Raw genomic sequence first — 21,741 nt, 5'->3', positions numbered from 1 at the left:
GACCCATACAGGGCACTGTCCGGAGAATAAAGTTTCATAGAAACTTTGAATCCAAGCAAAGCAATGAAAATCTGAAAGAATTGATTGAGAGGACAAAGTAGATAATAGCGCAGCAGCTAGTTAGTTCAGTTAGCTTGGTGGAGCCTAAATACAAATTGAAGGAACCCTTTTGGTTCTACGTAGTAGTACATTCATAAATCATTATTTTTTTTCCGACCAAATTAATGACCATCACCAATTAATTATTTATGGTACATGCCAGGGAGGTGGATGGTGTAATGACTTGAAATCATGCTTGGATAGAGCCAAAACTCGGAGGGGTTCAACACGTTATATGACCAAGTGGGAGGTGTTCTCCGGTATTTTAAGCAATAATGCCACCCTTAATGCAGGTAAGTTAATCAAATTTTGCCTTGTTTAATTTTTTTTTTCTATCGTATGAGAATTATTATAACTTGAATTGGTCCTTTTGTTTATATTAAATATAAATGGATATAGAATGTCACTTTCTTCAATGAAAATGTTTCTTATACTTTTTTATGAGAAAATGTTTCTTATATGAATATATACTCATGATGTAGATTCGATAACAAATTTACCTATATATATCATCAAACCTATGAAACAAACAAATATGAAAAATGTTTCTTATACTTTTTTGATCAAAATGTTATCAAATCTACATAATGAGTAACAAAACAAATATATCCTTGAAAGGACAGACTGGATGGTAAATAATAATTATAACTTGGGTCATAGCTTGTTGAACCACCCTGCATTACACTTATGCCTCCACCAACTAGGCGAGGTTCCGTGGGGTGCAACTCAAGGTGTTCCACCGGGGCACCAAGAGAGGGAAATGTGGGAAGAACGGATAGTGGAGGATTTAATCGAATAGTACACGCTGTGTCCACACCATCAAAAGCCGAATACTGAGAGCTGCTGGATGCATTAGAAGCATGGTAACTACTGCATTTATATGAATTAGAGCAGAACAATTACGTGCGCTTACGTGCTAAGGAAATTTTTTTAATAACAAGAAAGTATTTGAGGTTTTTATTTGATATCTAATTATTCTCCTTTCATTGGGTCGGCTCACTTGATAAAGATATATTTCAAATTATAACTCTATTTTCAAACTAAGGATTTAACTAAGTCTTTGATTAAGCAATACAAGTGTTAAATACAAGTGCTGAATCACTTCTACCAACTGTTTTTAGATAAAAGAATAATTACACGATGAATATGGTGTACGCCTTTAAGTAGTGTTGGGTATTATTTATAGCCTTAGTTTCAAGGAGTTTGATTTATATTTTATTCTTTTCTGTTTTTGTCACCTTACTTTACTTTATTTTTTTATTTCTATTTCCTCTTCTTTTTACCCATTTTATATTTTACAAAATAGCGGGAAAAATTTATCGTATTTTTATGGTCTTTTTTTATTTTACTTGTTTTTCTTTTTCTTTTTGAAATTTTTTCCTTAAAAGGAAGGACTCGGTAAAATAGAAAATATATTCATAACATGATTCAAATTACATTAACTGCGTTACATTTTAATCATTATTAATAAATATTTTGTGCATTGTAGAAATATTTTTCAAATGGTTTAAAATTTTAAAAGTATATGCTAAAAAATATTTTGAAATTTTAAAAGAAAAGACTAGTAGCTCTCTAAAAAAAAAAAATAAATACTAGTAACTCCCTAAATTATTCGATTTCCCACTCACTCTCTCAGGGCTAATGATATATATATATATATATATATATATATATATATATATATATATATATATATATATATATATATATATATATATATATATATATATATTTTTTTCCCACTCATAAAAAATAAAAATATATACCTATATATATATTACAATGTAGGGACTATTACATTTTTTTTTTTACTGTAATTGCTAACATCACAGTATAGGTATTTATTTAGGGGATACCAATTTAGCTCATCCCTCACTTTTGCCGTCGCAGTGGTCCTTAAAACAGCTGTCTTTTGAGTTTAAAATCCAGTTATGTACAATGTAACTCCCCAATTGTGTCATGTTCCTTCTGATTCCCTTTCACGGACTCTTGTCTTCTAGTTAATTACTATCGTGATTTTTTACTTTACATTTTTCACTTCGGTGTGTTGTTTAGCACGAAATTTTTAATGTATACTTACTTTTAAAAGAAGTATTTCAAGAAATTACATTCTAAATATGTTTTAAGAAAATTAAAATTATTAAAATATTCTTCCTAAATTATAAGTAATTGTAAGAGCAAATTTCAATATATTATTATTCTCGAATCATCATCATCATCTCCAGTTCAGCTGTCGGTGGACGTACCGTGTTTCTTAATGCTAATCTAAATTATTTGAGATGATGTGATGAGCATCATGTGAACCGATAAATCTTGTGCTTAGATCCGTTACACTGTCTTGTTAATTTCTTTTCATTTGATGCATGAAAAGAAAAATGCATTTTCCCACTTGAAAAGGAAAACGAATATTAACTATGTGGACATTGAAATAAAATGTACAAAAAAAGTTTTAGTTGGTTAAATATCGAAACTGAGTTCTGATTCAAATAAAAAAATTCTGTAGATTTTATTCTCACCTACTTTAATATAGTTATTTCGTATATAGCATTTTGGTCGTATATGTATAATTTTTTAATTTTATTTATATATTTTACTTTCCAAATCTCTGGCGTGATAGTAAAGTCTAAGCAACTTGAATAACTTTTTTGTCGAATTATGTATGAAAGGAATTTTTTTTTTTAATATGTTGTCCCCCCTCCCCCTTTAGACTTTGTGTTTTTGATTTTTTTAAATAATTAAATTGTTGCGTTTGTCCGTGAATGTGCTGTACCCAGATTTTTACAATTGGAACCGTGTGAAGCTGAGATATTGTGATGGGGCTTCATTTACTGGAGATGCTGTGTTCACTAACAAGGTAATTTTCTCAACGCCTCTACCCAAACAAAGGAATTAAAAAAGAAAGAAGGATACAAATCGTTGGTTAAATGAGAATGTCTTCCATTCATTCCTCTATCATATATAATTGTCACATTTGATGGCTAAATCACTCTTCTAACCCAAAATTACAGTAAAATCAGGATAATGCATGGTAAGGGATTCAAGCTAAATCAGAAAGAACACTGATTTTTACAAAGAAAAAAAGAGCAAAGTTTCATTATTTGAATTTTAAATAATTCATATAATAAACCATTTGTGAGTAGTCCTAGACAAACCAATGCATACTTCACACAATGTGACGGTGATCTAAATTCATTCACTTTTTATTTCTCTTCCACACACATATCTTGAAAATAATCTTCTTCAGTCTAAAGCAAAAGTAATTTTACTTTTTTTTAAGAGAGTATTTTATTTTACTTTTGTTGTTATTAAAAAATTATTTCCCTAGGAAAATTGCTGTAAAATCAGGAAGGAATTGGGTTAATTTACGGGCTTTTGTGTTTCATCAGCATTTTCATGTGTCTAAACCAATTTTGTTGCATTAAGTAACTCTTCGTTTTTGTGAGGTGAACATCAGACAACAACTCTTCATTTCAAAGGGCAAAAGATTTGGGAAGCCATTATTCGCGACCTTTTACCACTGGGTTTGGGAAAGGCACGGAAGGTATACTTCAACTCTATGGAGTTTGCTTTGGTTTATTCTCTCAAGTCTCAACTGAAGATGAGTTTAAGTAAAAAAAAGATATATTATATGATGTAAACTAAATTTATAATACATACTATCTCTCGTGTGTAGGCTTTGCTTTCAGGTTGCTCAGCAGGAGGTTTAGCGACCTTTCACCATTGTGACAACTTCGCCAAGTATTTGCCAACGAATGCTAGTGTTAAATGCTTGAGTGATGCCGGTTTTTTTCTTGACGAGTATGATTTGTCTATCTTGACTCATTTCAACATAATTATAATATTCATCTGCATTTCTTCTTCAAAATCTAAGTATTAATGTTTCATATCCCCTTTTGCAGAAGAGATATCAGTTTGAATCATACTATGAGGTATAATTTCAAAAGTCTAGTTCAATTGCAGGTAACCTTCAATAAATGCATCATATATACGCGCTTGTCGTTAAAAATAGCGTAAATGAATCATTTGACAATAGTTCACGTGTTTTTTAAAAGAGAACTGAAAACAAAAATGGCTGGCAGGTGTGTGCATTTTGTTTATATGATATCAGATTTTTATCTTCTAAGCTGAAAGAGATTATTAGTAGACTGTACAAAGCATATCTCTACCAATTATTAAAGCTTAAAAGTGTAAGCAACATATTGTCCGGATACAAATTTACTAACTGCAAGTTGCATTCATGATAAATCAACATTAATTCCATGATTTCAACACAAATTTTTGCAACATGTTTTCATGAATCTTGTCAACTCCGTGCACTGTATTGATGTCAAAGATGCAGTGCCACCAAAATAACTTGAAACCAATGAAGGAGCAACTCCATGAAACTTGGAATTAGCCTTTTGTTAAGAAGTGCTACTACATAGGAGAAAGATAACGTATAAAATAACAACACAACACAGAAATGATATAGGGAAGCCTACCTAAAAATGCAATAGAAGTTGTGTAGCTACTACATTGCTTAACTTTAATGATTTCTCACTTCTGATTAAATTTCCCTCTCCGTTTGTCCCTTCATTTTTCATATTTTTGAACTTGAAAGCTTTAGAAACCACTATTAAGATTTTTTTTTATTTTTATAATGCAGCTTGCCGAATGGCCCCATTTCGTAGTAGATATCACTTTCTTATTAACTTCTAATTGAGCTTAGGGAGAGGAAAATGTTTATATACCATACTTTATAGGCAGCAGATAGCAGAGCAATTGGTTATGTAAAGAAGTCTTAATGAAAGGAATCTGCATGTTTTGTTCTCTACATTCAATTTTCAAATTGCATAACAGAAAGAAAAGACAGTGCAATGCATTCAACAGTCTAACATGACAATATCTTGTGCACAGGGGATAGAGAAGAACCTGAATGGAAATTGTACCAGAGCACTGTACTTTCCTGACTTGGTATGTTTTCCCATGAAATTGCATCATTAGCTCTGGAAAATTTAACAAAATTTTGACTTTTGTCATTTCCACAATTCCATGCAGTGCTTCTTTCCACAATATGCGTTGAGATACATATCAACGCCATATTTTATTTTGAACTCTGCCTACGATGTATTCCAGGTAATTTTTTTTTTCTAACATCCTATATTGCACATTATCTTAATTCATATAACTGTCGAATTATGAGATGAATAGAAATTATAACGTCAACAGTTCAGTCATATTTTGGTGCCACCCTCTGCTGATATGCACGGACACTGGAAACAATGCAAGGCGAACCTGGCGGAGTGTACAGCAGACCAAATTGATACACTGCAAGGTTCCTATTTCAAGTTTTTTGGCAGCAGTTTATGGAATAGCTTTCACCCATTCTATCTCAGAAGAAGTCTTTAGTGTTTACAAACATGTTAGATTTTGAGAATGAAATCTGTAGTTAGTACACGTGTTCAAAACTCATCATGATGTAAATAAGACTCATTTTCCTTAATCCACTTTATTCAGGTTTTAGGCTTGACATGCTTGGAGCTTTGAGACCGTTCTATATGAATTCAAGAAGAGGGGGGATGTTCATAAATTCATGTTTTGCTCATTGCCAGAGTGAACTACAAGAAACATGGTTTGGGGATGATTCTCCAAGAATAAACAATAAGGTACCAATCTTACTCCTTGACAGAAAGACACGATGATAAACCTGTTTATTTTGTGTGCAATTTTAACTAATATGTCGGGAACATTTATATTGTGTAAAGTGCAACATAGTAACCGACTTCCAATGACCAGTTATACCTAATATGTGGAAAATAGGAAAAGGAGTTTACGTTATAAAGGATAGTAGTCAGTATAAGATTTTTGAACTATGTGTCAATATTGTAGTATTTTGTTAATTGATATTTCGTCCTTTGACCAAAATTTGAAATTTACGCTTCAAAAGAAGGTCATGTTTGAACTTTTGGCACTGCGAATTTTTAGTCTGCGGTATGATTAAACTACTCTATCTTTTACAGACTATTGCAGAAGCGATTGGTGATTGGTATTTTAGTAGAAACATAAGCAAGGAAATAGATTGTGCATATCCTTGTGATGCAACTTGTCATAATCTTATACCGTAAGCTCAGGTAATGCCTTGTATAAAATTATGTACAAATTCTCTTGACATCTTTATGACTTTTAAGCTCCATTATCTGACTCAATTTGAAGTATTGCAGGTTAGTTGGAAGATTAAACTGAACATTTTTTCCTCAAGCTTCTCTATTTCTCAGAGAAGTTATGATAGTTCTCTGAAAAAGAATTAAGAGACATTTTTCGTAGACAGCCAGTCAGCCATACAAGTACAGTGAATGCTAGACAGATAGAAAATTCTTTGATAGGAACAAGAAAGGGATAAAGAAACCAAATGAAAAAAAAATGTGGTTTGAATGATGTTAATTATTGTTTATTCATTACAAAATATTTTATTACTTAATAAAATCAATTGGTTTTTCTTATTTTCTTTCTTATGTCTAAAAGCTCATCAACTGTATGCATCATGTCTTGAACCTAAATTCAATGAATATGCACTTCAAGTAAATACATATTATCAGTCCCCAATCCCTCAACCCTTTCACTCTTATTTTCATCCGACTACTGGCACACCATAATTCAATAACTTCAATGAATATGCACTTCAAGTAAATCTATGAACATCGAGGAGTTTTCTACCAACTAGTTATGGGTTAGTTACAAGCAAATTTGACCCTACATTCAATGAAATGTTCATTGTTTTATTTGTACTGTTAAGCATCACGTTCCAAATGACCTAAATTCAACCTACGATGCTCATTAGGATTTGATAATAGGGCAGGTCAAGGGGCAAGTTTGCCTATCCTTACTCTCCTCTCCCCTACTAAGGACGAGGTGGGTTCAGAAGAGACTAATATGAAAAATTAAAACACAACTTCATTCTTGTTGACGGTTGAGGTTGAAAAACTCACTATTTTTTTTTTATAAATATTATTTACTTATATAATTTTAAATAAATTAATATATTAAAATTAATAAACAGCATGAATCTTAAAAATATGGAATTTAAAAATGAAATCAGATGTTTAATAAATTGTGTGATTTCAATTTTATTATTTAATATCTATTATAATTTAAATTATTTAGTAATTATAATAATTAATATATTTTTAATAATTATAAAAAATGGAGTGTAAATATATTCTTAACTCTAACAATAATAATAATGCAAGTCAGTAAATACATTTTTGTATTTTTTGCAATATTTTATTTAAATATATTACAGTTAAAAATACTTATTTTTCTATTAAAATAAAAATATTTTATTTCCTTTCAAACTTTCTTACACTTTTATTTTATTTTATTTTTAATTCGCATTCAACATTAAGTTTTCCCGAGTTATGTTTTACTTTTTTACTCACTTTGTTTTAAATTATAAAGTATTAATAATATTGAACGTTAAATGGTTCAGTGTTCGTATATTAAAAGGAAAAAAATTCTTTCAAAAAAAGTTAAAAGGAAAAAAGAAAAAAGAAAAAGGTAAATGAGGAAAGTCGGGGCGTGAAATTAACGTCAAGAGGAGCACTGGAGCAGCGTCCGTTGGTTATAAATATAACAACCTCGACGATGCTTCAGAGTTCAGATGTTAAGTCTTTCGTTTTGTCTAGTGTTGCGTCCGTCACCCTATGATTGATTTCTGCATGATCTCTCTCACCTGATTAATGTTTTGGGAGCAGTAGAAGATTCATGTTTGTCGTGTCGTGTGAATTATGGGTCAAGCCACGAGGGATCGATATCGATTAGCGTTTGTTTGACTGCCGTTTTCCATTTTGCGTTTCTTTTAATAACAGTACTTCTTGATTTTTTAATCTAAAAAATTTGCCAAGATTTTCAAAGAAACGTTCATTCTTTTATTGGCTAATAGCTTCTTTGATCTTGCTTACGTCCATTTGCAAGTGAAAACGTTATTTTTTCTGGTGCTCTGTAAGTTCCAAAAGCAAGTAAGATTATTGAAGAAAGAAAATCAAGAATAAAACCTCAGAGTGTTGAATTTCAATGGTTTATTTCTGCACCATGGCTTCTTGATCGGGTTTTAGGAAATTATGTGCTGACAATTTTGGAAAGGTGGAAGATACATTGGAAGGAAAGGTTGATCTGCATAATGCTTCGTGGACTTGTGCAGTAGACCTTATCGCAGAAGGGTGTTTCGTGATCCCAAGAAAAGCGTTACAGATCTTGATGTCGTTGGTGAGTTATATCATTGCATTTGCACTTAATTGCATTCTTATTATTCCCTTTCTGGAATTTATTTCAATCCAAACTTTAAAAGTAATTGCTCGGCTATGCCCATGGACGGCACTGTCTACCTAAAGGTTAATTGACAGTGTAAATATGATAAAAAAAAATTAAATAGTAATGAGATCGTTTAATATATAAAAGTGTTTATAAGTTAGTAAACTAGGCTCCTTAAAAAATAGTGAGGGTATCCTATTCTCTCTATCAGTTTCGTCCTGAGTCTCCTTTCTCACAACAACTACACAGATTAGAGTTATCTTTTCTTCCGAAATTAGCAGAACACCATCCCCGCCACGTTTTGCATAACCAACACACACTCTTACGCAGATTCCCCACATTGCCCTCTCACTCTCTCACCATCCTTCGCCCCACAACAAAGACAAAGCTCAAAAGCACAAGAAGGAAACACACTCCCACTTCCTCCACCAGAAGAAGCAATTGGATTGTCCCCAAGGCATTGCCAATGCATTGCACTTCTCTCTGTGGCGATGACAACAACAACAACAACAACGGTGCCTCTTTTTGCAACTCGTAGCTGAACGGGTCAACCTTCCTGGCTTCCCTCATGCCCAAGACGGAGATTGGCGCCGACCGATTCCTCCATTCTCACCCACACTACGATGGTCGCGGTGCTCTCATCGCTATCTTCGGTACCCATTTGGTAAAGCTTCTCCTTTTTTGTTTTTCTGGTAGATATTGAACATGGGTTGGTGTTCTGTCATTGGCATAGTGCTGATCTAATTTGTTTCTTTAAAAAAAGTTTCATTGACTGATATCTATTGTGCTTGTATTCTGAATTCTGATAATATGTTACGTTGTAATTGGTACTGCTGTACTGGTTCATTGATATAAATGAGTTTAATCATAAGAGAGGCATGCTTTCAGATTCTGGGGTAGACCCGGCTGCTGCTGGATTACAGGTTAGCTCAGATGGGAAACCAAAAATTATTGATATTCTTGGTTGGTAAGTAGAAGCTAATTGATGCTGGATTTTTATCTGCTATGTATAACTGATTTACCAATAAATAATGATAATTTTTTATCCACCAGCACCGGGAGTGGAAATATTGATACCTCAAAGGTGGTGAAGGCCAATGCTGATGGTTGTACTTCTGGGGCTTCAGGTTAGTGCTACAGAATAAAATGTGGTAAAAAAATTCTTCCATATATTGTACTATTTGCAACCTGCTAGTACCTTCATAGATATTGGAATAACAGACTTCATATCTTTACATGCATTGCTTGTAATAACTGCAAGCTGCTTATCAGTCTTAAATTCTTGATTGAAATTAGTGAAGTGGCAATTGTCGGTTTTTCACTCTTCTCATTTTTTTCACAAGAAAATGACTAAAATAAAATTAAAGTAGTTGATCGAGGTCAAATTAATACCATAAATACATGTGCAGTGAATACATGATTTCTATTACCTGAATGAAGTGACAAAATTATGAGCTTAAGCCTACTTCAACTATTCTGTTGTGAGTGATGTGTGCCTATAATCCTTATTTATTCTTCGCATTAATTAATATTGTTAGGAATGAAGCATTTCTTTCCTTTTCCTTCTAACCTCACTCTGTTTCAAGAGTGTTTTATTTTTATTTTTTATGTGCTTCCTTAGTATGCTAATATCTTTAATCTATCATTCTTGTTTTCTGTTAATTTTCTTTCTCTTCTTCCTAGTCAAAGAATATGAACCACATTAAGCTCTTGTCTGTGCTTAAATGTTCATGCAAAATTTGTACAGGGGCATCTTTGGTTATCAATACTTCATGGAAAAATCCATCAGGTGACTGGCATGTGGGTTATAAATTGGTTTGTGAGCTCTTTACAGAAAATTTGACTTCTCGTTTGATGGTAGCGTTAAACTTTTTTTAATATTATAGTTGCAATTTGGACTTAATACCTATGGCTAATAGATCTAATTTCACCATTTCTCCTAAATTTTTCATTGGAAGAAAGAAAGAAGAAGTGGGATGAGAAAAACCAGGAGGAAATTGCAAAGGCTGTAAAACAGCTTACAGATTTTGATCAGGTATTCAGGTTCATTGTAAAATTTGCTTGATTCTTCTTATATGCCATTACTTCAAACCACACATATGATCTACTCATAAAAATTGAAAATTTTATTTAGTAGGCATTGAATATTGTAGAAGCAAGCTGATGCATCTGTTGTGTTAATTTTTTTTAATATGCATTTCCTGTTTTCTTAGTATTTTCTTTCTTGTTTCTCCTTTTTATTTGCATGCATATAACATGAATACTGTTCTTGGAAAGAGAAAAGGAACTTTCCTTCCTTTTGGTGACAGCTGTACATTTTCTGTTATGTTTCACTATGTTATGTTGTACTAGTTTCTTCTCTCTGCAAATACCCAACAGAAAAATTGCATCATACCTTTAAGAGTAGAAGAGAATAAAAGAGAGAAAGAAAAGATTAAATGGAGCCTGTGAATTTATATTAGCATTTTGAGAAGTGTGATTATTTCCATTTGGCTACTCATGTGCAAAGATGAAATCTTTCTTTTGATTTTTTTCAGTTGCCAGATTATATTTCTTCTAATTTTGTTACGGATAAAATGCTTCTCTAGATATAATGTGCCTGTTTGCATTCCATCATATCTTTTAATTCCATGTAACTCAAAATGTGATTCATTTTCTTTTCTAGGAACACATCAAGGTGTTTGTGAAGACCTCCAGAATAGGCTTGATCTTCTGAGGAAGCAATCTGTGGTGGGTGCTGAACTTGTTATGGATTTTTGTTGTTCTGTATATTGCTGCTTTTTCCACTTCTTGAAACATGCAATTTATTCCAATAATCATTTAGTTATATGACATTCAGAATTTCTGTATTGCTGAAATTTTTTTTTGTTTGAAATATAATAGTGGTAAAATGGTAAGATTTTGGTGGTGAATGATGTATTACTGTACCCTTAACTTTTGATAGGAAACAATTTTTTCTTTCCTTCACTGTGGATGTTGGTCTATGGCTTTCTTCATGGGAGCATCTACAATGGGTATGGAGAGAAATTGAGGAGCTGTAAAGTAGTTTAGACAAAATTCTGTGTTATGCACTGCACACTGATATCTTTTTATTGTATGATTACGACCAAGTCAATGAAGTAATAAAGGCGCTAATCAGAAGCTAACTTACAGCATAATTGGAAGCTTAATTGCAATATGAACATTGCATATGACCTCGACATGTTATTAACATGCATGATAAATTTAACAGAACTAATGTTCTCTTTTTTGTTTATTTGTTTTGGTGTTTTTAGGGTTGCTTAGGAGATTATCATGTGCTCCTGCTATGCGGCTGAACTTCAGAGGCTAGACAGGGCACAAATGTTAATCAAAACTCCACGGCACCCTACTATACAACATGTTGTGGCACTGTAGATTAATGGGGTGGAGTACACGGTCCATTTGGTAAAGGAGACATGCTACAACCCATGTAGGCACAAATGTTTCACGGGGAGTCTGCTATAGTCTTCGGATAGTCTTCGGATGAGGTAAGCTCCGACGAGAGTGACTTAGGCTCGGACCAAACCCAGCCAGCAATAAAGTAGTAAATCGTGGACAAACAAAACTAGATGGGATATAGCTGCTGGTGGAGTTCACAGAGTGTCTCAGCTGACAACCTATGAGGTTAAGGGCACGAAGGAGACAGCAGGAAGCAGAAATGGGAAAATGACAGGTAGGGATATAGCGGAAAGGGGAAAAAGGCCTGGGATTTTGGAAGAGAAGTCAAAGAAATGAAAACAACGAGCAAGAAATGGGTTCATCTATGTCAGATAATTTTGAATTAAAGGGGAGGGTCTTGTGATGTCCCAGATGCAGAGGAGGGTGTTAGAAAAAAGGATGGAAGTTTGAAAAAAAAAAGAAAGGAAAAAAAAAAGAAAAAAAAAATTTCAAATCTCATATCGCTCAGAATAAACACTTCAATAGTGTTTCACTCCCTGTATATAGAGAGTTCATTTCTTCATTTTTTCTTGTCCTTGAGAAGCATTTCCTCAACTTTTCTTTCTCCCTCCCATTTTTCAGCCGATGCATTTCCGGCAAACTTCTCCCTCTTTTTTTCTGTCGCTCTATAATTTTGATTGGCTATAAGAGTGACTTTTTAAGTCATAATTTCGGTTGGCTATAAAAATGAGTTTTTAAGTCATATTTTCGGTTGGCTATAATAGTGACTTTTTAAGTCATACAAGAGGGTGTAATTCTAGAAAGGTTTCCTCAGTGCAGTGGGAATCTTATACAGTGATCTGGATTGTTTTATCCTGGGGACTTCGTGGTTGATAGTCTGCTTGCACAATTTTTGGCAGTGCCACGAAATGTCTTAAAGAAAGCGACATTGTCCGCGACTCAGCCAATAATTTTTTCGGTTTGCCATAAACTATTGTTACAACAGAGAGTGATAGCCCCCTATTAGGCCTTGCTAAATACACTCACGTGGAATCCAAAGAAGTGGATAATAACGTTCTGGATCCTAAACTAATGAGCCAGCCCTTGCTTGGAAAGTTTATTCCAGGAACACATGTGGAAAAAGCAAAAAAGCCACGACAAAGCTTCTGGGCCCAAATTTGGACAGATAATACCACCAAACAGCAAAGACATCAATGGTTCAGGAAAACATGATAGTTTTCCAACAATGTCGAAGGGCAATGGATTGAAGGAAGCGGTTGGATGGGAAGAACAGTGTAGTGAACAACAGGAAATTAGGGTTTCAGCAATAACACCAAATTTTACAACTTGTGAACAGATAAAAGGAGCAATGAACTGGGCTATGGCAAAGAGTTTGGGAGTCACTTGTCACATTCAAGAAGGCAAAATTATAGTATCTGTTGAATGGCTTAATAAATGGCAAGGCAGTACCCAGTTCATCTTGGGGATGAATTTTTCATATCATTGCGCAATCCTGTTGAGATCCTCCACTTTGGATTAGGGCCCGAAGCCTTTTTCGGTTCTAGACTACTGGTTTTAAGACAAATCGTTCAAAAAAGTGGTTCGTGAGTGGTGATCAGCAAACTCCATAAGGTGCTAGGGTGGTTTCGTGCTAAAAGAAAAAGTAAGGGGTATTAAGTAGAGATTGAAAGCTTGGAACAAGAAGCAATGCGTGATACTCATAAGAAGCTAAGTAGAATTGAAAGGGAGTTGAATTTGCTAGAAACTAATGGGGATGAAAGACAGTTGAGCGATCATGAATTAAAATTGTGAAAACAGTTGCAGAAGGAGTTGTGGGTTGCAGCTAACTCTCATGAATCCTTGCTAAGACAGAAAGGTAGGACCAGATGAATCAAGGAAGGGGACTGTAACTCTCACCTCTTCCATCTGATTGTCAATAGGAATCGCATACACAATATGCTGAGAGGATTGCCTGCTGATGGGTGCTGGATCGAAGAACCTAATGGGGTCAAAGAGGAGGTTCGTTAGTTCTTTAAAAAGAGATTTGAGGAGACTAAAGGGGTGAGACCCAGATTAGATGAGGTCAGATTCCAGGTCATTGGCTAGCATCAAAATGATTTTTTGGTAGAGCGTTTTTATGAGAAAGAAGTAAAGGATGCAGTGTGGGAATGTGGGAGTGAGAAGTGTCCTAAATCGGATGGGCTAAAGAATTTTGGGATGTTATCAAACCTGTTGTGCTCCATTTTTTGGATGAATTCTATGTTAATGGAGGATTTCTGAAGGAAAGCAATGCTTCATTTCTAGCACTGATTCCCAAAGTTCATGATCCATAGAACCTTAATCAATATAGACCTATCTCATTAATAGGTAGCATCTATAAGATTATGGCTAAACTGTTAGCAAGAAGACTGAAGAGGGTGATGTCAGATATCATAGAGAAGAGACAAACTGCCTTTATAGAAGGCAGACACATGCTGCACAATGTCCTCATTGCTAATGAAGCAGTTGAGGAAGCAAAAAGATCTAATAAGAGTTACATGGTGTTTAAAGTTGATTGCGAGAAGGTGTATGACTCAGTCAGTTGAGATTTTCTGAAATACTTGTTGACGGCTGTCTTAAATCAACTTCTATCTCTATATTGGTCAATGGGAGCCCAGAAGGTGAATTCATTCCCCAAAAAGGGCTTAGATAAGGGGATCCACTAGTTCTGCTTCTGTTTAATATTGTTGTAAAGGGTTTAACTGGTTTGATATGAAAAGCATTGCAGAAAAAACTAGTTCAAAGGTTTCTCTATTGGAAGACATAAGGTGGAAATTAGTATTCTGCGATATACGATTTTTTTTGAGGAAGCGTTAATGGAAAATGTGAGAGCAATCGAGGTGATGTCGAGGAGTTTTGAGTTGGTCTAAGGGTTAAAAAAAAACTTTGCAAAAAGTAATTTTGGGGCGATTGGGATGTCATAATAGTGGATGAAGAATGTTGCAAGATACTTAAATTGCAGTTTGTTGGTTGTACCTTTTCCTTACTTGGGTATTTCGATCGGGGCAAACCCAAGATGTAGTGCAACTTGGGATCCTATTGTCAAAATGTGAGAGAAAATTGGCAAAGTGAAAACAAAAGTATCTTTCTTTTGGGGGAAGGATGACTTTGATAAAGTCAATTCTGAACTCCATTCTTATTTATTTTCTTTCATTTTTCAGGATACCGAAGAAGGTGGTAGATAAGTTGGTGAAGTTACAAAGGTGGTTATTGTGGGGGGTGACTCAGAGCAAAAGAAGATCACCTGGATTGGTTGGGGCTCAGTCTATTTATCAAAGGAGAAAGGAGATTTGGGAATCAGAGACTTGATCAAATTTAATTATGCCCTTCTCGAAAAATGACAATGGAATTTGTTTCACCACCAAGGAGAACTGTGGGCTAGAGTGCTGGATTCAAAATGTGGAGGATGGAGAAATTTAGATGAGGTTAGAAAGACCACATCAAAATCTGTATGGTGGCAAGATCTTAGTTCCATTTGTCATTTGGCTGGGGAGGGGAGCTGGTTTAAAAGCGGAATAAAATGGAGGGTTGGGTGCGGATCAAAGATGAGATTTTGGGAGGATGGGTGGAAGGAAGATGATGTTCCGTTGATGGAAAAGTAACCTAGACTCTACCTCATTTCAAATAAGAAGAATCAATATATCCAACAGATAGGGACCTTTTCAAATGCAACATGAGAGTGAAACGTGTAGTGGAGGATATGCCTTTTTGAAGCTGAAATAGTTATGGGTGCCAATTTTCTGGAGGAAATACAAGGTTTCACCTTCAACTCTCAACAACAAGACAAATGGGTATGGAAGGAAGACTCAACTGGGATATATAATGTAGGTAACACATATAAGTTGCTTAATAAGGACTCAAGAGATAAGAATCAGGACAGAGCATTTAAAGAACTGTGAAAACTAAAAATCCCAAGCAAAGCCTCTTTTTTTGCATGTAGATTAATAAGGGATGGATTACCTACTAAGAACAATTTGCATAGAAGGAATGTAGAGATTAACGATAACTTATGTCCATTCTGCAGAGATAAGAAAGATGAGGCAACTCATTTGTTTTTCAGTTGCCACAAAGTCTCACTGCCATGGTGGGAATCAATGTCTTGGATAAACATGGTCGGAGCTCTCGTGCAAGATCCAAGACAACAATTCCTCTAACATTCCTTCTACAGGTTTTCTGGCATTAGGGTTCAGCGCTGACAAATTTGGTGGATCTCCAAACATGGTGCATTTAGCACCATAGAAAAATGATAGTTTTTCTCAAACTACAACTTCAACGTTGATAAATTGATGAAGAATGCCCTATTTTGCTGCTACACTTGGCTAACAAACCTCGAAAAAGGATTTGACATACCTTTCCACTATTGGTCAAGTAATATCAGGGAGGGATTTTGTAACAAGGGGGATTAGTACATAATTGATGGGTTGATCTGTGATAACTCTACAGCCAGTTTTATGGTTTTTTAATTTGTGCTATATAGCTTGTATTAAGGAACCATAGATTTGCATACTAGGGTGTTGACTTGTATATACAACAATACCCCTTGTATTGCTTTTCTAATATAATATACTATTATTTTTGTTGATAAAAAAACATTTACTTTTTTTCCTGTGTATTTGTTTACCTCATTTTTTTTCTCTTCCCTTCTTATTGTTGGGAAACACCAACACTATTTTTCTCATTGTAGACTCAAAATAGGCAGTTAGCGAAAATGGAAAAAACAAGAATAAAGGGTAAAACAATGACACCAATAATTTTTAACATGAAAAATTCTTTCAATGTGAAAGGTAAAAAATCACAGGACTAAGCCAGTAAATATCTCCATTATTAAAAGTAGGATTACGATAATTATCTCAATACAAAACAATATCTCTCAACCTCATCCAACAAGGATAATTTACAATTTCTCTCAACTCTCACTGAGTATGATGGAAACTAGAACTCTCTTTTCTTCTCTTTGGATGAGATGAGATGGGATAATCCAACTCTTCACAAGTCTCCCTATTTATAAAAGAGTGCGACTTCCTTAAAGAGTAAGTGGTGGATGCCAATAGATGAGTTATATTCACAAAACTCCTTGCAACTTTAATTTTCACTTTCCTAAATGAAGTGTGTATGTCTCATGGTCAAAAAAATTAATTCCAAACTCTTGAAAAATGCTCCACAATTTTGTATGCATGTCTTGAAGTATATTCCTTAATTTCCTATGTATTTGAATTTACATGTTAAATGTGAATCAATTGTAATTATGGAGGAATTTCAAACACTTATTACATCATTTATTGCATATATTACTTTATCTCTTTTCATAAATGAGAAATCAAGTTATTCATATCTATTATTTGTCTTCTTTATCGTACCATTTAACCCGTAGCTACTAATTAATAACAAATACTATTAAACAAGTAAAAATGAATATTGATCTACCTATATAATCTTTATTAGCTAGCCAATGAAACAGACCGTTCAACTTGGTTTAAGCTATATAAGTTGATTTTGTAATATCCGTTATTCTTAGTGCCATTTTCTGTTATATATTATATGTAGGTTAAAATTTTCTCCCAATCTCTTGTCTTCCCCTTTTTTACTTTTGTCTCTACTATCACCATACGTGAGCAAGAACATAAAGAACTCTGCCTAGTGCCAACAAATGCAAATTAAGATCTCGAAGGATTTATGTTTTTGATACATAATTAAGATCTTGAAGGATGAGGAGAAGTTCAATTCTAAAAGCATACACTCACCTTTTGTTTCATCTCATTTTTCAGTCTATTTTCTTTTTATCTCAATCTTTCATTTTTCTTTCATTATAGGTGTAAGTTTTTCTCCCTCTTCTTTCAACCCCATAAACCTAAAATAAGTGTAAGCTTATTATTTTCCATTTCACAACTAAGACGTGAAGCGAATCTGATAATTAACCGGTATCAAAATGGCTATCGGAAACACTTGAGTGCCCCTTAGCCAAGCTGCATATTGAAGTTCCCGCGCCAATATTCATCTGTACTTGTCTTTTCTTTTCATAAGAAAAAATAAGATAGTGCACGTCAATTTTATTGAGCCTTTGAAAATGACATTTGGGTTTTAATTTAGCGTATCAAAATGTATGAAATAGTACAACATTAGCGTATCAAATGGTATACAATCACTTCACAAAGGTACAATAGCAATTATTAAATAGTACAATATTATCGTATTAAAATGTGGTGTCTTCTTGCCATCCTCATTCCCATGTAGGTCTTTATCCCTTTCTCTTCATTTTTCATGCTCCATATAAATACACGTTGACAAGGACAAAACACCCACCCACACATAGCACGGAGTTATATCTTGGTACATTACATTTGATTATTAAAAAAATTCCTTTTTTTTTGGATTGGATCAAATCCCACTTAAGAATATGAGATTGACCAGTTCTACATATAGGTGATATGAGCTTTCAACACGGGAATCAGAAACTTCATGTGGCCTTATTGGTTATGCATGCGTGAATCTTGTTTTAAAATTTTGTGAATTCCTTTTCGTTTTATATATACTCTTTTTTTTTTTTTTGTGGCCCGGGGCGTAGTTATTCTTTTTAATAAAGTTCTATAACTAATGTTCACTTTTTAAAAAACATATAAAGTTATTTATACGTTATCCCTAATGTATTAATCTTTAGTTGATTCTTGACAACATAATGAGTTCAATCTTTGCTGTTAATTTCCTTCTTAGTACAATATAAAATGAGATATCCATACTTCAACGTCAAAAAACTAAAAGAAAAAAATGCTATAATTAAATACAATGTCATTTTTAAGCCTCCACTTAAAACGATAACAAGCTAATTCTAAAAGTGAGAGTTAGAAGAGTCTATATTCAAGCAATTGAAATTAGGCCAGCAAGGATGGGTTTTTAACTAACCATACGGTTTATTAGAAACAACAAAACAAGTGTGAAGCATAAAACAGTGAGAAACTACTTATAAGATATAGACGTCCACGAAAGAACAATTGTGCCTTTAACGGCAGAGAATGTCTTGGTTCTTTTAATTAATTTTCTAGTACTCTAACCAAAGTTGTTCAAGGATCCTAAGGAAATTAAAGGATCGAGAATAATATAAAGTGTCTATCATCAGCAAAGATATGACAACTAGGCTCAAATTTAATGATCGTAAAAATTACCTACAATGTGTTAAGCTTTTACTCATCAAACAGATTTAGATACGGTCATTAGTAAACTACCACAAAATTTTGTGGTATAGATACTAATCTACCCCTTATCTGTACCTGAACTGCACGGTATGATTATACATATAATTATAATTATTTATTTATTCTATAACTAAAAATTTGAAATAGCCTTTTGTTTTACTAGTTTATATATAAAATATGGTATATTAAAATATTTTTCTTAAATAAAGTATTGATGTCGAATCTCATTATATAAGTATATAAATACACATTAAATATGAACATGAGCACTAAATTAAAATTATTGTTGGATTGAATATGAATTTGGACAGTAGTCCTTTTAATGAATATTATGAAGATATAAGTATCTTAGTACCCGACCAAATTGTTTCATTAGTTCTCACCCATTTCCAAACCTAATTTAATTTTGAACTTTTAAATTCTGATAATGTAGAGAAGGCAACTTTAATTTGGTGATTGTGATGGATAAGGGAAAGAGGGTTGCGGGGAATTATTTATATCCCCCTGTTTTTGGTACATGAATATGAATTATATCCTCTCATAAGAGCCTCTACTTTTTAATTCATAAAAAAATAGGCAATAAAAAAAAGGCATTTAGCATATATAGCATTGCAGATCAGGTGACTTTATCAGTTTGTGGTGATGACAGATCCGACTCGATGTGCCACTAAAAAAAATGCATAGGTGGTTACGCTGTCAAATGTCAATATCATTGCAACTACTCGCGATTTTCAATTAAAAGTTATTTAATAATGATTATATCACCACTTAATAATAATTTGTGTTGAGTAAAAAAAATTATATAATTTGTGATTTAATCTTAACTGTCTATTTAAGATTGGATAGTCTGTATTGTGCATAATTGTTTTTATTCTTTATATTCACATATTTTAAAAAAGATAATAAAAAATATTTCACTTTTGTCGTAAAAAAATATCTTCTCTTAATTAAACCAATGGTTATAGATAAATAACCAAATGTGAAGTTTTTTTTTTATAAAAAAATTATATTTAAACCAATGGTTATATTTCTCTTAATTTTTATTTTTGACAAATTTTATCCTTAACAAATTATTCTAACAAATTATTCTAGTATATTTTATCCTCAACTTTTATAAAACACACAATTTTACCTTTTACTTTTTGTCCATTATTTGCTAACGACGCTAACACTTTCTGATAGTTTTTAGCTATCACCAAACGTATATTTAAAATATGTATTTTTAATAGTGACAGAGGAAAGTTGTCACTATTAAATTTTATTTAATAAAAACACATTTTTTCCCTTTGTTTTTGTACTCCAACCATAAGTTTCATAAAAGCATAACTCCCCTTTTCAAAACCCATCGACCCTGCTCCTATTTTTGTTGAATACTTACGGTTGTCCTCTATGAACTTTAGGACCAACTTCATGTTCTCTTAAATGAATTTCAAGGGGGTTTGTAGTTTAACTTCGAGTGCCAGAGCAAAATAAGTGTTATAGTGTAAAACTATTGAAGATAATGCACGAGATGCTCCTTTTGTTGTTTATGCTATTCTTGATAGCATCTTCTAAGATTGTTGCTTTGATTTTGTAGCTTGTTTGTGTTGGAGTTGAAAGAAGATTGTTTGTGACAGGATGAGATCAGGAGTGGCATGGGGCATATTGGTGAGGGTGAAGAAGGCAAAGGAAGCAGGTGACGAAGAAGAGCAATGACAAGAATATGACAAAAGCTAGGGGGAAAATAAAACTTAATAATAATCAAAACTTTTAGTTGCCACAATGTTACAAACACTCTTATTATTTTAGATAAGAGCGCTTAGTGATAGTTAAAAATTGCTAAAAAGTGTTAGTATCATTAGTGGATTAATGAATAAATGACGAAAGAAAATATTCGTAAATTTTTAAAAGTGAAATACAAATGGACAAGAATAATTTTTTTGGAACAAAATTCCCTTAAAAGTTAAAAGTTAAGGGGAAAAAGTTGAATTAAGCCTTGAAAATAAATAGTCTCATATATGATATATATGTATAAAATGTTATTATTAATTAATTATTACAAATTTTTATCTTATAAGATATATGATATGTTATTTTTTAAATTAATTTAAAAATGCATTTAAATTATTTTTTATAATTGATAATATTTATTATTTAATATATTATATTAAATTAAAATATATGCTTTGTTTTTACTGATTCAACTTTAGTATATAACTTAAGTTAAACCCATAAACTGTGAACTTCTACCACTTTAATAGTCGGTCTTACTTTTAAAAATATTGGTTTTAAACATAGCATTAATTTTTGTCTATTTCTTTTTTAGTTTGATGCATACATAATTTATGATCTGCAGATTCTGCACAATTCAATAGCTAATTATATATTTTACGATGAATTGTGTTATTTAAATAGTGAAATTTCACAACAAGTCCTTATAATCACTGCAGGAATTTGAAGCAATTTCACGTGCTTAATTATATATAGTTTTACCTTTTCCTTTACATGTAAAGCGTGATAATTGTACGGATCGATAGCCTCGGGAATCCGATCAACTTTATCCACATGTCTAGGTTCTCATATATGCAAATATCCATAGACAAATCCCAAGTGCATTGGATTAATATATATATATATATATAAGATAATTTAGATAATTAAAGGAAAATGAAATAAGAAAAAGAATTATGAATTTGATTTTTTCTATTAATAAAATTAATATTTATTAATAAAAAAATCATAGACAAGGATC

The 21,741-nt window shown here is 32.8% G+C and overlaps 1 protein-coding gene and 1 non-coding gene across 7 annotated transcripts in view; both read left to right on the top strand.

The window, feature by feature from the left end:
- Window positions 1-6,578, top strand: part of LOC100794453 (pectin acetylesterase 9) — a 9,957-nt gene extending 3,379 nt beyond the window's left edge. The window contains exons 3-13 of one of the 2 annotated variants that reach the window (XM_006606059.4): window positions 263-392; window positions 2,874-2,953; window positions 3,554-3,640; window positions 3,773-3,897; window positions 3,999-4,059; window positions 4,996-5,052; window positions 5,137-5,214; window positions 5,308-5,413; window positions 5,596-5,744; window positions 6,099-6,209; window positions 6,300-6,578. In XM_006606059.4, the coding sequence (XP_006606122.1) occupies window positions 263-392; window positions 2,874-2,953; window positions 3,554-3,640; window positions 3,773-3,897; window positions 3,999-4,059; window positions 4,996-5,052; window positions 5,137-5,214; window positions 5,308-5,413; window positions 5,596-5,744; window positions 6,099-6,203 (978 nt within the window). In that variant the 3' untranslated portion in view covers window positions 6,204-6,209; window positions 6,300-6,578. Of the gene's footprint in view, window positions 1-262; window positions 393-2,873; window positions 2,954-3,553; window positions 3,641-3,772; window positions 3,898-3,998; window positions 4,060-4,995; window positions 5,053-5,136; window positions 5,215-5,307; window positions 5,501-5,595; window positions 5,745-6,098; window positions 6,210-6,299 lie in introns of those variants that run through there. The other variant, XM_014772930.3, reaches the window with a different exon arrangement.
- A 917-nt stretch (window positions 6,579-7,495) lies between these two features.
- Window positions 7,496-12,408, top strand: LOC102659731 (uncharacterized). 5 transcript variants are annotated; one of them, XR_005890297.1, is made up of 8 exons: window positions 7,499-8,340; window positions 8,716-9,049; window positions 9,274-9,352; window positions 9,439-9,512; window positions 10,133-10,242; window positions 10,348-10,420; window positions 11,051-11,115; window positions 11,661-12,408. It is a non-coding gene; the product is annotated as an uncharacterized protein (transcript). The 5 variants fall into 5 exon arrangements; XR_005890299.1 differs by having other exon boundaries at window positions 7,500-8,340; window positions 10,133-10,174; window positions 10,344-10,420; XR_005890296.1 differs by lacking the exon at window positions 11,661-12,408 and having other exon boundaries at window positions 10,344-10,420; window positions 11,051-11,297.
- The last annotated feature ends 9,333 nt before the right edge of the window (window positions 12,409-21,741 follow it).

The sequence above is a fragment of the Glycine max genome, chromosome 20 (assembly GCF_000004515.6).
Source record: "Glycine max cultivar Williams 82 chromosome 20, Glycine_max_v4.0, whole genome shotgun sequence".
Taxonomy (NCBI): Eukaryota; Viridiplantae; Streptophyta; class Magnoliopsida; order Fabales; family Fabaceae; genus Glycine; species Glycine max.
This window is presented reverse-complemented; position numbering and strand designations above follow the sequence as displayed.